At 36.7% G+C, this 17,589-nt stretch overlaps 1 protein-coding gene across 1 annotated transcript; it reads left to right on the forward strand.

Moving 5' to 3' along the window:
• Positions 1-14,826: 14,826 nt before the first annotated feature.
• On the forward strand, positions 14,827-15,876 carry LOC149951414 (uncharacterized). Its single transcript, XM_090168041.1, has 2 exons — positions 14,827-14,894; positions 15,384-15,876. The coding sequence occupies exons 1-2, from the start codon at positions 14,883-14,885 to the stop codon at positions 15,735-15,737; spliced, it is 366 nt and encodes a 121-aa protein (XP_090024167.1). The 5' UTR covers positions 14,827-14,882; the 3' UTR covers positions 15,738-15,876.
• Positions 15,877-17,589: the final 1,713 nt, after the last annotated feature.

The following is a 17,589-nucleotide window of genomic DNA, read 5'->3' on the forward strand; positions in this document are numbered from 1 at the left end:
TAGCATGTAAACATGTTATTGGCTTAAAGTTTAGCGTTTAGATTTAGTAGTTTAGCATTTCAACACATGAAATTGTAAATGTTTAGCTTTTCAATAGATGAAATTGTAAATGTTTAGCTTTTCAACAGATGAAATTGTAAATGTTTAGCTTTTCAACAGATGAAATTGTAAATGTTTAGCTTTTCAACATTCGAAATATTTACCGTTTATCATAAAACGTTTAGCTTTTCAACACTAAGTTCTAGATATTTAGCTTAAAATAGTGTTGTCAGTTGGAAAATTTTCCACGGAAAATTTCCCGCTCGGGAAAATTTCCGGAAAATGATCGAGGCCTTTTTTCCGGAAAATTTTCCGTATTTTTCCGAAAATTAAAAAGCGTTATCGGCTTTTCTCGTTTAGTTTTTTTAATAGGTTAAAAAATGTTTATTGTAAATAAGATATATTTTTAATCACTAATCTTATCTTACTATTTTTTAACCTTAAGTGTATATATATTCGCTTACAGCGTTTATTATTGCCGTCACTCCTAATATGTCGTTCATCTTGTAAAGTACTCATTCTTAATAAACGTTTGTTTTTTTAAATCACTACGTTATGATTTCTCACTAGTTTCATTAGTTAGTTAGTGTAGTGTAGCTTTGCTGATTAACATTGGATTTAAAACTCCAATAGGTTATGGGCCCAGCACGCTCCCACTGCGCAACAGCAACACTGATGAACAAGTCTACTGCTTGCTGAATCCGGTATCCTGGTCCCAGTTACCATCACAGTAATCCGTATCCTGGTCAACAGTTCCCGAAAGCCACCATGGATAGCCTACTTCGCCAAGACGTTGAAAAGCTGTCTGGTCCGGAGAACTGGAGGAGTTGGAAACGACAAATAGTCGACATCCTCACCGTACGAGACGTTTACGAGATATTGACTGGTGAATGGGTTGAACCGATGGGGCCGTTATTATCAGCAACAGCAGAAGAGAAGTCTGAATACACCTTAAACAAGAAAAAATACAGAGTGGCATTCAGTACAGTCCGTGGCATCATCTGGTCAACCTTATCCAAAAAGGTCCAAAACATGATCACAAATTGCGAGACACCAAAGGAGATGTGGGACAAGCTACTTGAAATTTTCGAGCAGAAGTCGTCCAACCGTCTGCGTAAGCTTCTGGCGCAACTTATGCGAACTACGAAGTCACCGGACGTCGACATGGCCACCCACATTGCCCAGATGTGTTCTCTCTGGACAGATATCTTGTCAACGGCACAGACAGAGAAGAACGTTACATTCGACGACTGCATCCTGATTGCCTGCATCTTCGAGTCTCTACCTCAGGATGAGTATCGAGAATTCGGTATGCTCTGGGACACGCTGCCAACCGAAAAACAGACGGTCGCAGAGTTGGAACGTTTATTGATTGGCCGTGCAACTCGAGAAGGTGACTCTTTCAGAGATTCCTCTAGTCTGATGGCGAAACGCAATGCCGGAGGTCATCGCAGTCACTCATCAAACGAGACGAAAGGCATGAGACGTAAGCCAAAATGCACCAATTGCCGAAAGTTTGGTCACATAGCAGAAGACTGTCGAGGACAAAGGAAAACTCCTAGAAGGACGAGCGTTGACGAAAGTAATCGATCCAGCATTGGGGGTCTGATCGCAGCAAACGGTCTCGTTGCTTGCTCATCGTCTGAAGCAGCATGGTACTTTGACTCGGGTGCTACACAGCATATTACGAACGACGCCACAAAGTTCCTAAACTTCCGCAAGTTCGCTACTCCAGCAACTCTTCAGATTGGAAACAAGACGCAGATGACAGCGGATGGTGAAGGAGACATAAGGATTCAGTTCCGGATCGGAAAGAAACTCTATCAAGAGGTAGTCCACAATGTCTGGCACATCCATGACTTTGCCTGCAATGTTTTCTCGCTAAAAAGCGCAATGAAGAGAAACAAGAATCTGGAGTTCAAGGTCACAGCAAATTCTTGCGGTCTCTATGAAGTTGTCGGAGGCAAAAGGAACCTTTGTGTACCTGGCAAGGTCGAGAGTCTGTATCGTCTGGATATTAAAGTCATGCAGCCATCATGCTCCGCTCACATCGCAGCAGATCCGAGAAATGACCGGAAAGCAGATCTCCAAGTCTGGCATGAACGCATGGGTCATCAGGATAAACGGCATGTAGCAGCGACGTTACGGAGACTCGGATACCAAGTTCTAAACCAGACGTCTGACAAGCTCTGTGAAGGGTGCATTTACGGCAAGATGACTAGGCACAGTTTCGGCACTCGTTTGGAGGAGGCTACGAAACCAGGTGAAAGGATCCATTCAGATCTCTGGGGACCATCACCAACACCGTCCATGAAAGGGAAGAAATACTACCTCCTATTCAAAGACGAGTATTCCAGTGTTCGAGCCGTATATTTCCTAACGAAGAAATCCGAAGTCGTCAATTGTTTCAAAGAATTCCTTGCCTTTTGCCGAACCCGCAATCACAAAGTACAAGAGCTGGTCACGGACAATGGGACTGAATATGTCAATGAAGAGTTCCGTCAATGGACGTCTCAAGAAGGGTTACATCACCGCAAGTCCATGCCATACACGCCGGAACAGAACGGGGTCGCTGAACGAGAAAATCGTACGATTATGGAGTCTGTAAGGGCCATGTTGCATTCCAGATCGGACTTACCACCGAAACTCTGGGCTGAAGCGGTGAACACGGCCGTCTATATCCTGAACCGAACAGCACCTACATGCATTGCTGGGAAGACGCCATTTGAGTTATGGACGGGGAAGACAAACCCATCGATCGAGCATCTGCGTGTCTTTGGCACTGAGTGTTTTGTCCACATACCCAAAGAGAAGCGAAGGAAGCTGTCTCGGAAGGCGTATAAAGGTTTCCTGGTTGGCTATGAAGACAATGCAGACGGTTATCGAGTTTATGTTCCAGAGCTGGACGACGTACTAAGATCTCGAGATGTCAAATTCAATCCCGAGACGTGCGTTCCTGATTCCTGGATTCCTGTCTCTGGGGAGTCCTCCAGCCAGGGCGAGCAATTGACCGACGATTTCGTTTGCGAAAACCGGCCAACCAGAGCCACCAACTCATCAAAAGACGGACCAGCCAGAGCCACTAATGCACCATCGGGCATGCCAACCAGAACTGCCGACTACTCAAACGACGAGACAACCAAATCCGTCGAAGCGTCGGAAGACGTGGCTACCGGACATAATGAGGCAACAGTGTCTCTTCCTGACAATATCCGGGACAATCAACCTGAGAAGAGCGGTCCAGTCCTTAGAGATCGTTCAACACTAAGGAAAGTCCAACCATGTCAGAGCTGCCAGCTAGCAAATAAAGCATTCCTCATCTGCGACATGTTACCACAAACGGCACGAGAAGCACGTTCAAGCAACGAATCCGCCGAGTGGGAGAAAGCGATGGTAGATGAACTTTCGGCAATGAAAAGACACGACGTCTACGAAATGGTTGATCCTCCACCTGGTCGCAAGATAATCGGAAATCGTTGGGTCTTTCGTACAAAGAATGATGAAGATGGGACGATCGTCAAGCACAAAGCCCGGCTTGTCGCAAAAGGTTTTACGCAACGAGAGGGAATCGACTTCAATGAGACTTTCGCTCCAGTTGCCCGATTCGAGACAATACGAATCTTTCTCAACCTAGTTGCCCAGAAAAATCTCAACCTCAGGCAATTCGACGTAAAGACCGCATTCCTTCATGGGAAGCTATCCGAAGAAATTTATCTGCGTCAACCTGAAGGTTTCGACAATAGTAGTGGACAAGTCTGGAAGTTAAAGAAAAGTCTCTACGGTCTTAAACAGTCTCCACGATGTTGGAATGAACGAATTGACAAATCGCTTCAGAACCATGGCTTCAAGAGTGCTGATGGAGATCACTGTCTATATATTTACTCAACCAATGACGTTTTCTTGGTCTTGATCCTCTACGTCGATGATGGATTGGTTGCCGGCAGTACCACCAAAGCAGTTGATGACTTTCTTCACGACTTCAGCGATGAATTCGAAATCATAACCGGAAAAGCGTCAACGTATCTTGGACTTAAAATCGATCAGTTAAGCGACGGCTCCATATTCTTACACCAAAGCGCCTACATCGAGAAGGTTCTTGAAAGGTTCAACATGCAAGACTGTAAACCAGTGAGCACTCCTATTGGCAGTCCAGACACGACCAACCAAAGTCAGGAGAGTTTCGAGTCAACGACCATATATGCCTCGGCCATTGGAAGTCTCAGATACGCAGCGACAGGAACACGACCTGATATAGAGTACGCTGTTAATCGAGCGTCACAAGCTATGGCCAACCCCACAGTCGCCGACTGGAACTGGGTGAAAAGGATCTTTCGATATCTTAGAGGGACCTCTACACTTGGTCTCCTATTCAAGTCCGATAATTCAATGACAACCATCCCCTACAGCGACGCTGATTACGGTGGTTGTGAAAAAACAAGACGTTCAACGTCTGGGATCGTATGCCTAATTGGTTCAACTCCAGTTACTTGGGCGAGCAGAAAGCAACAATCTGTTGCTTTGTCAACCACGGAGGCTGAACTGGTAGCTGCCACTGAAGCGGCGAAAGATGTCGTCTGGATTGAACGAATCAAGTCTTTCCTGGGTCTCAACGTAGACGATGATGTACCCGTACTCCGAGTCGACAATGCAGGGGCCATTAAACTCATCAGAAATCCTGAGTTTCATCGCCGAACGAAACATATCAGTATTCGTCAGTACTACATTCGTGAACTGGTCGAAGAGGGCGTCATCGACGTTATGTACGTCCCGAGTGAAGAACAGCTGGCCGACATTTTCACTAAGCCACTACCTAAAGAAGTCTTCACCCGCCACCGTCAGAATCTCAGTTTACGGCAGTACGAGAAAGTCGTCAACGAGGGCGAGTGTTGAAGATAAAAAGCGTTATCGGCTTTTCTCGTTTAGTTTTTTTAATAGGTTAAAAAATGTTTATTGTAAATAAGATATATATTTTTAATCACTAATCTTATCTTACTATTTTTTAACCTTAAGTGTATATATATTCGCTTACAGCGTTTATTATTGCCGTCACTCCTAATATGTCGTTCATCTTGTAAAGTACTCATTCTTAATAAACGTTTGTTTTTTTAAATCACTACGTTATGATTTCTCACTAGTTTCATTAGTTAGTTAGTGTAGTGTAGCTTTGCTGATTAACATTGGATTTAAAACTCCAATAGTTTAGCTTTTCAACATTCGAAATATTTACCGTTTATCATAAAACGTTTAGCTTTTCAACACTAAGTTCTAGATATTTAGCTTAAAATAGTGTTGTCAGTTGGAAAATTTTCCACGGAAAATTTCCCGCTCGGGAAAATTTCCGGAAAATGATCGAGGCCTTTTTTCCGGAAAATTTTCCGTATTTTTCCGAAAATTAAAGGAAAAGGTTTCATTCCATGATTAGTGTAATATCTGACTTGCAAATTTAATTAAAGCGGCATTTTCGCCTCATTTTATCGAATCTGAAAGTAAAACTAGACCTCTAGACAAGTTTAAACTGATAAACAATGTAACACTATTAATGTTTTGTAGTATGTTTACTGATATTAGACATTTTATATCGATCAAAAGTTAAAAACATTAAAAACCCTTAAAAAGTAATTTATGTTTCAATTTTTTAATTTTTCCGATTTGCGGAAAATTTTCCGGCCAATTTCTGGAAAATTTTCCGTATTTAATTTTTCCGGAAAATTAACAACCCTAGCTTAAAACATTTAGTTTTTCAACATTTATTTATTTATGGGTTTATCTTAAAACTTTTAGTTTTTCAACATTTGATTTTTTGAAATTTAAATTTTTAGCTATTAAAGGCTTCCATACTTTTCAGATTATAAAAATTAAGTTTAATTTTTGAAAATCAATACAAATTTCAAAACGATAATTGAAGACTATTCCATTTTAATTTTAATATAAAAAATTCAAAACATGAAGCTGCAGTTAATTTATAGTATCTATCATTCTTTCCTATGTAGTTAGATCAAAGAATTAAAATTGAAACACAAAATTTAAACATAAATTAAATTGTTTGAGGAATGATTTTCTACAAATTTTAGACTATTAAAAGATTTTACAAATGAAAAATCATTAAGTGCATACTCTTGTAGAAAACCTAAAGCTTGTCCAAATACACCCGGATAATTTAAGTGAAAAGTGTAGTAAACAGCCAAAAGATCGAATAAGCATTCTTTTAGCGGTATAAGTGGAATTATTAATTTAAAACTACAATTCATTTTTCGAGTAGTTTTTTCATTTATATGGTTACCTCAACCAAGAATATATTTATTTATTCTCAGGGAGAATGAATATGTTGAGATTATTTTTAGCGTTTCTCTAATTCCACCCGTTGGGCCCCCCGGAATGCTCCTCCGGTTAAAATAAATCCAATTCGTCCTGCAATCTCATTGGTTCTTAAAAATTACGTTTTTCGACGCGATTAACGCTGCTGCGAAGACGCAAAAAAGACCGCCTCCTTCCCCCCCCCCCCCTCTAGCGTGAAGGGGGTAGGGGCTCAAGGTGTCCGTCAATCGTCTCAACATATTCATTCTCCCTGAGAGTAAATAAATACATTCTTGCCTCAACAATGTTAATAATTTAATTCTGCCACCTGATTTTAATTTACATTCCAAAAAATTAAGAAAGCGTTTGACGAAAATCGTCGACTTCTACTTCTTTGTCCTAGAAAAAAATAAACTATCAATAATTACCCATTTTCCTTCTGTAAGTAAAGTAATTTTTATTGATAATTACCAAGTTTTTGGAGAACATTTTTTTAAAATTTTCCTTGGACAAAATAAGGTTTATTTCGATAATCTGAAATAAAAATGCAAAACGTTATTAGCATTTAAATATAAAAATCACAATGATAAAAGATTCAGTGTTAGCGCAAAGGTTTCTGAAATAAAATATATTTACAAATTTAGAATCTGACAATTGATGGAAATGTTTCCAACATTTCATCAAATGAAGAGTTACTTTTAAGTATCAGGGCTCTTCTATTTGAAAATGTCATACGGTGCAATTTGAATAATTTTGTTATATCTTTCTCCTCTACGGCAAACTCAACTTTGAGTTGAAGTAAAGCCTCTTCACACGATGAGTTGGTAGTTTCTATATCTACAGTGTACGATGCGGATGCTGACACGTTTTCTGTACGCCTTCTTTTTTTCCAACAGCAGCACCAGAAGTCTCACTAGAACTTTCATTTCTCTTCTTTTCCAACCATCAAATATGTCTTATTTCCTGCGACAGCTTTTGAATTAAATACCTCTAAAATAATAAAAATAATTTTTTTTAGAATATTACAAATCAACCATTTTGCAATAAGTATGCACGAATAATTAAGTTTAATTTAACTTATGGTGGTCCTCGACTATTCTTATTTACACGTAAGCAAGGATACTTTTGAACTATTAATTGTCCAATAGTTAATCTTTCATATTAAATTGAAATCAAGACGCCTTATGATAAGCTTATGATTGTGAGCTGGTACGCTTTTTGGAGGGAAAAATCAAGTTTCAGTTAGTTCAATAAATTCTAGCCCAAGATTAGTTAGAAAAGTAAGAAGTAAGATTTTTTTATTTACCCGTTATCTCACGTGTCACATTCTTTGTTGTACACGCTTTGAGAAAATATATCTATTTTTTTGTGCTAATGGTACTATACCGAAATCTAAATTTGTGAAATCTCGGAAGTATTCGGCTCCCGGAATCTCAATTTTAATATTATAAGTAACATAACGAACATAAGTTTGACAGTTCCCACTCATCCAACTCTAATATTTTTAATAATTATAAGATTCGCCAATGACCATATGAATCATAACGTGGATGGCAAACCGTCATATATCAAAGCAAATTTAAACAAATTCCTTTTCAAGGGTTTTTAATGATTTTAGCTTTTTATCGATGTAAAATGTCTTATATGTATAAGTAAACATACTACAAACATTAATAGTGTTACATTGATAATCAGTTTCAAATAGTCTAGAGGGTTAGTTTTACTTCTTAATTTGTAAAAATGATGCGAAATTGCCGCTTTGTTAAATTTGCAAACAATATATTAGACTAATCATGGAATTAAATTTTTTTTCGAAAAATACGGAAAGTTTTCCGAGAAAAGGCCTCGGTCATTTTCCGGAAAATTTTCTATTTCCTATATTTGAATATTTAATTCCCTACTGCTGAAAAATAAATATTTTTAATAATTCAAAATTTATTCAAAAACGAAAAATGTGTTCTTTCGTGGGTCAAAGTAAATTATACATTTGGCCCAAATTAGAGAATATTGGTCCACTGAAAAAAATGCCGTTGAGGAATTTAAAGTATGATTTACTCAAAAAAAATTTAATTATGAAATAAAATTTTGTGGAGGGTAACAAAGTTCTTGAAAATTGTGAATATTCGCGAAACCATTTGTATTTCTTCAGAATAAATGTTATATCTTCGGATTTATTTGTGATATGAAATTTGAAAAATTAGATTATTGCTTTCTAAACTGCCGCGAAGATACACTCAAAGAAGATTCCTAATTATTAAGTAGTAAACAGGAAATACGTCACTCTGTACCGAAAATTAAAAATAGCAATTTAAATTGTCAACACGTTGTTTGGCGAAAATGTTGGCTCTTAATTGCCATTCAACCTTTAGACTGATTCCTAAAGATAAGACATTTTACTAAACCCTTTATTACAAAGGACCATATTAAATTAATTTTAATCGGTCAATTCTTTATTGCAAAGTTTTTGTTAGAGAAAAATTAATTTAACTCAATCTTAATCATTTAATTATAGATTATTCATGTATTCGTTAGAATGTTGTGAAATGTCGTTGTTGGTGTCCACATTTGCAACACCTTCCATATCGTTTTAACGGGGTGACATAACCACGACGTTTTTTCTAAGAATACTTTATAGGGTTGTCACTATCTGCACAACCAAGTTCCGCGCGTAAAAAGTAGTTAGTGGCGATTTTCCAGCCCCTTCTATCCGAACCCCCTTAAACACTTTTTTTTTTTAAAATACGTTGTTTTATAATTTTGGATAAGATTGACTTTTAAATTCCGTGTTTTTTAATCCATATTACCGCTATACGTCTACACTGTGTGCAAGTTTCAACTCTGTAATTTAAACGGGGGCGCTACACGATTTTGAGCGTTGATTTACGCACTCTAATTATTACCGAACTGACGACGTGAGTGACATAAAAAATTGATTTATTTTTTAAAATACGTATTTATCTTAATTTAAACGGGGTGCCAGGTTATGGCGACCTAGAAAAATTTGGGGCCCTTGGGCGGCACTTAAACCACATTTCCGCAGGCGTTCGTTTTTGCCTTACACAGAGTGCGTAACTTACATATTGAAGCCGTGTATGGCCAGAAGAAATAAATAAGTGCGACACTTACCCAGAGTGCGTGACTTACTTCTCGAAGCTGTGTATGGCCAGAAGTAACATATAAGGGTGACACTTGCTTATAGAAGCCGTGTATGGCCAGAAGTAACAAATAAGTGTGACACTTACTTATCGAAGCCGTGTATGGCCAGAAGTAACATATAAGGGTGACACTTGTTTATCGAAGCCGTGTATGGTCAACACAATTCGCGTGCAATTTGAGGTATAACTTTGAAACTTGATGTATTTATTAGGATGGGTATTGCGGATATTTTACCAGACTTAATTTTAATTTAATGAAGGCTTAGCGTGTTTACGCAGTCTTATAATTAATTTTTAGTCTATATTCAGCTCTGTCAGGTAAAGAGGCGGCGCAACAGCCCCCTTTTTTCGATTTTGAGCGTTTTTTTACGCAGAGTACGAAAGTTCCCAAAAATCTCCCAGTGAAAGCGTTATTAATAGATTAGTTTCTATTGGATTTGAGATACGGGACCAAACTTAGAATAAAAATAAAGAAGCTGTAGCTTAAGTCACAATTACGACAGTGTTGCGCTTAACGTAAAAGCATCAATCCATTTGTTTATTAACCCACAACTACAAAGTCATTGGTCTCTATAAAAACTAATTGGCCTGTATGGAAATGTATGACAAGAATTGAACAATAGCAATCTCAAAATAAATAAGGCACAAAATGTTTGTTTGAAAATATATTAATGCACTTTTATTTTCATCATTTAATCACACAAATAAAAACAATTTCAAAATGATGATGGTATGAACTTGAAGACAAAATATTTGGATTAGGAAAAATATTTCACTGATAATAATAATAATAATAATAATAATCAGCTAGGCTAATACCCTTAGGCCTAAGTCATCAAGCGACTTTTGAAGCCATTAATTCAGGTGGCCGGGTTACAATGCGTAGGAGGGTGGTGACAAGCCCTGCATGCCACGCGTTCGAGCCAAAAAAAAACCCCTACACTAACTGTTACCGTTAACCTCCACAAACATAAGATCGTTAAAATTTTATCGGCGTGGTCGATCACTGGTTTAGTAATAGCCGCGATGACCGTATGGGTATCCTCCGCCATAGTGTCCTGATCCAAGTCCACCGCCGAGACCCAAGCCTTTGTTGATACCGAAACCCAAATCTTTGTTAATACCAAGGCCGAAGCCACCGACAGCCTGGCCGACGGCGAAGATACAGGCCACGATGATTAAGAAGGCGATCTGTGGCAGGGAAATTATTTACTTTTTTAGCAATATAAATATTTTTAATCATTTATGAAATGACAACAGTAAAGACTAATTCACACGGGCCAACGTTTTCCATATCGCTATTGCCCAATTGAGCTGCAACGTATGAATGGAGGGAGCATTATATTCCCTTGGCAATAATAATAATATTAACATTTAAAGGGGGTTAGATTAACTAATGCGTTTATCTCTATATTTGGAGTACCTAAATACCTTTCTTAGGGCTGTGCGAGTATAGTTTCAGGCAATCGAGTCGGGTATTGAGTACGAATTATTTTTATCGAGTATTCAAGTCGATAAATATTGATTAAGTGGAAATTTTATCTTATTCGAGTCAAGTAATTCAGGAAAAACCTCGAGTAACATTTTTAACGAGTCGGGTTATCGAGTACTTGATTAGGAACTGGTTTTATTCCAGTAATAAGGGAATTAAATTTAAAATGGGTATATAACTTTCACTGTTGAAAAATATTACTTTAATTTAAATGAACCACAGTTTCCACAACTATTATACTAGGCTACTAGCCTAATTATAGTAATTAATAGTAAAATAAAATTAAAAAAACATTTTTTTAAATTATTAATGTACCGTCTGTCCGTATATTGCTTATGAAGTTTAGAAAAACCCCGCAGGTGCACTACGTATTAAAAATCGTTATCCATCCCCAAGGTCATTCAATGCATTTGTTGCGTGTACCTCTTTTAGGTACCGTTTATTATTGCCACCACAAAAAATTGCCAAAACCCCTCTCTGAACTTACAATGTTAGAGAAGCTAATTCGAGTAATCGAGTACCCGACTATGCAATTTTTTGGTGATCGATAATCGACGAGTGTTTTACAATTACTTATTCGTGTTTGAGTTCATAAACTGCCGAGTAATCGACTACTCGCACAACCCTAACCTTTCCTCTGAATAGAAAATGTGTTCTTATAGTTTTATTCCGAAGTAGTTTTAATTCTTAACCCGAGATAATTTATTTATATATATTGTTTTTAATCTAAATGGTTAAATATAGGTCCTTTAGACCACGTACATGATTTTTTGTTTACTTTTAATATTTATTTTTTTCATGAATTTAGACATTTTCAATATTGAAATTTAAAACTCTATCCTTGGCGCGGCACCCAGAGGAACAGATAGTCTTATTTTGATTTTTGGGACGAGTACCCAGACTTTTAAAAGCGCCTATTTCTGTGATCTTGACCTTCTTCTACTAAACTCTTCGACCGATAAGTTAAAAGAATGATTGTTGAATCAATTGATAGAAAATAAGTGAAAAGAATGATTGTTGAATCAATTGATAGAAAATAAGTTAAAAGAATGATTGTTGAATCAATTGATAAAAAATAAGTTAAAAGAATGATTGTTGAATCAATTGATAGAAAATAAGTTAAAAGAATGATTGTTGAATCAATTGATAGAAAATAAGTTAAAAGAATGATTGTTGAATCAATTGATAGAAAATAAGTTAAAAGAATGATTGTTGAATCAATTGATAGAAAATAAGTTAAAAGAATGATTGTTGAATCAATTGATAGAAAATAAATTAAAAGAATGATTGTTGAATCAATTGATAGAAAATAAGTTAAAAGAATGATAGAAATTTCGGTGATTCAAGTAATGTCCATTTTAAATTTCGTTCATGGCCTATTTTGGAAGGCGGTATTTTCCCGTAGGTCACCAAAGTCGGAAATAAGATAGCTTTCATTAGAGCCATTGAACTTTTATCTGTTTTGTTGATAGAAACGCGTCCTGGCCGACTTCCATTGAAGACATCTCAGTCAATAGGCGCCTAAATAAAACAACTTCAAAGAAATCGCGATGAATAAACATTTCCGAGAGCCAGGACCTGCAAGTTCCTGTTTATATAGTGCTTTTTGAAATAATGGAAACATTTCACCTGTACGGTATGCAACAAGTGTTTCCTTTCAACCACGTAGCTTTTTTGACATATTAAGTTAATTATTTCCACAAGCACTATATAAACAGTAACTTTTAGGTTCTGGCTCTCGGAAATATTGATTCTTCTCGATTTCTTTGAAGATGTTTTATTGAAGCTCCTATTCGCTGAATTGTCTTCAATGAAAGTCGGCCAGGACGCGGTTCTATCAACAAAACAGACACAGGTTCAATAGATTCACTTTTCAAAATTCACTTAACATATGGCGAATTCTAATCTAACTCTCCTTTTTCCATCCACTCGCTTCTTTAACATTTGAAAACCAGGTTTAGTTAAATTTAAACCGCTTTCGAAATAACTAATTCCTACTTTTTTATTTTGTAAAAAAAAGATGAGTTATGAAATCGGAATGAAAAATTGAAACTTAAAAACACTCGAATGCAAATCTAAACGGTTTTATATCAAGTTTATAACGATTGTAATAATCACATTGATACAATATATTCAGTAAAACTCAAGTGTAGACATTGTGAAATTGTACATACAAAGGCTTATCTAAGAATTATTTGGAAAGTTCTGGAAGCATGCTATTGCCTGTGTGGGCCAGACAAACGAGGATGGTTAAATTGAAGAATTATTCTTCTATTGATTGGTCAGTCTTCTACTAATAAGTTGTAGGAAAGATGGCACGCTTAAAAGGCTATTTTCACTTTGTTATTATGTTAAGGCATCCGTCGTCTCCAGTCAGCCGTATGGATAAACAAGATGTCAAGGACATTTGAGTACACACAATCCTCCTGATGTGTTAAGTACAACTGACATATTAAAGTTAAAATTAAAACAAATTTACAATCACCGTGCACAGTAAGTTAATAAGCGCCTTCTGACCACCCTCTTCATTAATAACAATATTAAAATCACTCTTTCCTAAGAAAGCGCACTAAACAATCAAAACCCAAAGGAAGAACTACATCTCTAAACACTCTCTTAAAAGATAGAGCACCAACTTGAGAGTAATTTTATCACAAAGAGAAACGATTACAGCACTTTATCAAGCACCTTGTACCATAATCAGGAACAATATTTAAATAACCGTGTACACTCATAGATAAGAGCAAAATAATTTAGGATACATTTTTACTCAATTGAGCGCTCCCTTAAACACCCAGTTCTTTAAGATTGATATCCTATTAAACGTGTTGCGCATCCCGTGAAAATTTCGTTACAACGCTTTCTCAATAAAAATTACCTTTTACAAAAGGGTAAAAGGAACAATAGGCTACTATCCGATTTATAGAACCACAGCTTTAATGAAAGCTATCCGATTTCCATATTTGGCCCCCTACGGGAAAAAACCCTTAGTCAAAAATGGGCCATGGACGAAATTAAAAAAGGACATAGCACGAATTTTGGACTCGAATCACCGAAATATACAAAAAAAGGGGAGGGGAACATTTTCTATCGATTAATAGTGGATCTGATGTTTTCTGTCAATTGTCATACCATTGACCCTTATAGACCTAATTGTTGAAGAGATATGAACATCATGGCGGCATCGGTGACACTGTATGTGAAACCAATACACACAAATCAACGTGTCTTTATTACTCGAAATCAAAACATAACATGTTAATATTCCATATTTTGTCATATTTTCTTATTTCTTCGGATATTACTTGTACATTATTACCATTTAATTGTTTATTAATTATATTATGTATTCTTTGTTTAAGGCATCAACTTCAGTGGGCAAAAAGAACAGAAAACTCATTGGCCATTTTTAAAATGTATTTCATGTTTAAACATTATTCCAAAAATTTCCAAAATGATGCCAAAAATATTTCTGTCCATCTAAACAATTTTTCAATATCTGTTTTTCTAAATGTGCACTATAACTTAAAGAGCTCCACGGATAGAGTTTTAAAATTCCCTATTGAAAATGACTAAATTCGTGATAAAACAACTATTAAATGTAAACAATAAAAATCGTGTACGTGGTCTAAAGGACCTATATTGAACTGTTAAGAGTAAAAACAAGAAATAATTATCTGGTTAAGAATTAAAACTACTTCGGAATAAAACTATAAAAACACATTTTCCCTTAAAAAGAAAGGTACTCCAAATATTGAGATAAACGCATTAATTAATCTAACCCTCTTGAAGTATTAATATTATAATCCGGGTATAAAAGGGACTCCAGGGGCTGACAAAGACACATTCTGCCTTCGCCTTTGACATTTACAAGTCGTCAAGAAAACTTCCAACCCATCAACATGAAGTCTATGGTAAGTGAAAATTTCCATTTATATTCTCGCCAGCAATACAGTTTTAACCAAGTGGAAAATACTTTCAAGGGTATGACTCCATTAGAGGTGCATTTTACAATACCCAATGTCCTAGCTGCAAAGGTCTCAAACGTAGATATTAAAATTATCTAAATTATCTAAAACCCTTTAGCATAAATATGAAATTCGTGGATCCCCTTAAAAATGGAGCTTTTAACTACCGTTAAATATTGGCGCTAAGCCATGACAATAGAGACCGACCTTTTGTCGAAACTAATCCTTGGATTAAAAATATGCGACGGGATATAGCAACATGACTTTTTGCGTCTCTCACAGTTTCCAAGGGAATCTAATGCTCCCTCCATTCACACGTTGCAACTCGATTGGTTGATTGGCCACAACGTTAAGGGATATTTTGGCTTCTGGAATTAGTCTATACTGTTGTCAATACACAAGTGATTAGAAAGAGTAACTAATTTCCCTTTGCAGATCGCCTTCTTAGTCATCGTGGCCTGTATCTTCGCCGTCGGCCAGGCTATTGGGGGCTTCGGCCTTGGCATCAACAAAGGCTTGGGCCTCGGTGGTGGACTGGGCTTCAACAAAGGCTTGGGCATCAACAAAGGCTTGGGCATCAACAAAGGCTTGGGCCTCGGTAGTGGACTGGGCTTCAACAAAGGCTTGGGCATCAATAAAGGCTTGGGTCTCGGCAGTGGACTAGGCTTCAACAAAGGCTTGGGCATCAACAAAGGCTTGGGCATCAACAAAGGTTTGGGCCTCGGCAGTGGACTTGGATTAGGTCACTACGGCGGAGGATACCCTTACGGTCATGGCGGCTATTACTAAACCAGTGACTTCCACTCTTACGATCGACCACGCCGATAAAATGTTAACGACCTTATTTTGGTTATGAATGCAATAATTTTCCTTATGTAAATATGTGTGCGTCTAGTTCACGCCCCCATCATTTTGAAATTGTTTTTATTTGTGTGATTAAATGATGAAAATAAAATCGCATTAATATATTGTCAACCAAAACATTTGTTTCTAATTGATTTTGAGATTGCGATTGTTCAATACTTTTCAGACATTTTCACATAGGCCAATCCTTTTTTATAGAGACCAATGACTTTGCAGTTGTGGGGTATTCAATAAATGGGTTGATGCTGTTTTACGTCAAGCGCAACACCGTCGTTATACTGACTTGAGTTCCGCCATGTTTATTCGAAATTATGTAGAATCAGACGGGAGCTCTGCTTTTCCCGAGAGGAAGTGGTTCATCTCTCCTTAGAATTGATGAGCTAAAACATTTGCTTCTAATGTATTTCTGGGTTTGCAATTGTACCATATTGAGCATACACTTTTTGATGTTAAATTTATGGTACAGGTAATACCACAGACACTATAGAAACACCCAAGATTAGTTAACAAATAAGCCTATCCTAAGACCCGTTACGATTAGAAGGTGGTGAATGATAAATGAATTTACGGAAATGACCAAAAACAATAAAAGTGAAAGATAATTTGAAGGAATTGTCGCCCAGGGACAAAACATTGATGAGAGGGACTACAAATACAGTTTTTTGTGGCCCGAAAAACACTTACGATATTTTCATTTTCTCTGTACTAGAACCTGATTTTCTTTTTAAAATGTGTAATCCCTTTACAGACTTTGTGGTCCATGAATAATTGGTAATTACCTTCTTCACTCATGATTAAAATTTATTTCCTTTGGGTGAAATTATTTTTTTTTCCTAACAGAAACTTTTCAATAAAGAATTGACCGATTAAAGTTAATTTAATTTTGTCCTTTTAATAAAATGTCTTATCTTTATTAGTCAGCCTAAAATATTGAATCGCAAGAGTCAACATTTTTGATAAACAACGTGTTGGCTATACACAATTTTAGTTAAGCGGCTGTACGCTTAATTAAACAGCGGAAATTATTTTCTAACTTAAAATTAAAAAAATGATACTTAAATTTTTAATAGCATCTTTTTTCGTGGCATTCTTCGGAAAAAGCTATTTATTGGAGAGTGCCACAAGGGACATAAGACGATTGCGCACCTTCAGAAACGAAGGAGATGATTTTTCAATAAGCTTTAGCATTGATATATGACAGTTTGACAGTCTACATCCACGCTATGATTTATATGGTTATTGGCGAAACTGACTATTATACAAAATATTAGAGTTGGAGGACTAGGAACTGTCAAACTTTGTTTATTATGTTACTTATAATAATAAAATTGAGCTTCCAATTTTTTGAATGCGGGGTTAAGTAAAATAAACAACGCCCCTGCGGCAAGGGTAGGGGGAGGGGTATAAAAGTGCTTCGTAAATTACGCTTATTCCAGTCTTCCCAACCTTGTTTTTTTAATTTCGGAGAAATATGCCCCTTACATAAAGCTATACTACCACTTCAAGAGAAGTTTTCTGGCTACGAGCTTGTTTCAACTCAACTAGTGAGCAGGATTTATATATAGCGGGGGGGGAGCTGTTACGAATTACACTGGGCTCTAGTAGCCGGGTGAGGCCGTGTTGGGGCCCTTATCTCAAGTTAATCTTTTCAAAACGTATAGTTATTTTAAGTATTAAAGCAAATTTTGGCCTCTGCTGATAGTACCTAGATAGTATGATAGATGTCACTCTCGTCAGTGTGTATTTAGTATTCTGTTTTAAATTCTATTCTGAAAAT

Source organism: Leiobunum rupestre, chromosome 3 (assembly GCF_980474605.1).
Source record: "Leiobunum rupestre chromosome 3, qqLeiRupe1.1.hap1, whole genome shotgun sequence".
Classification (NCBI taxonomy): Eukaryota; Metazoa; Arthropoda; class Arachnida; order Opiliones; family Sclerosomatidae; genus Leiobunum; species Leiobunum rupestre.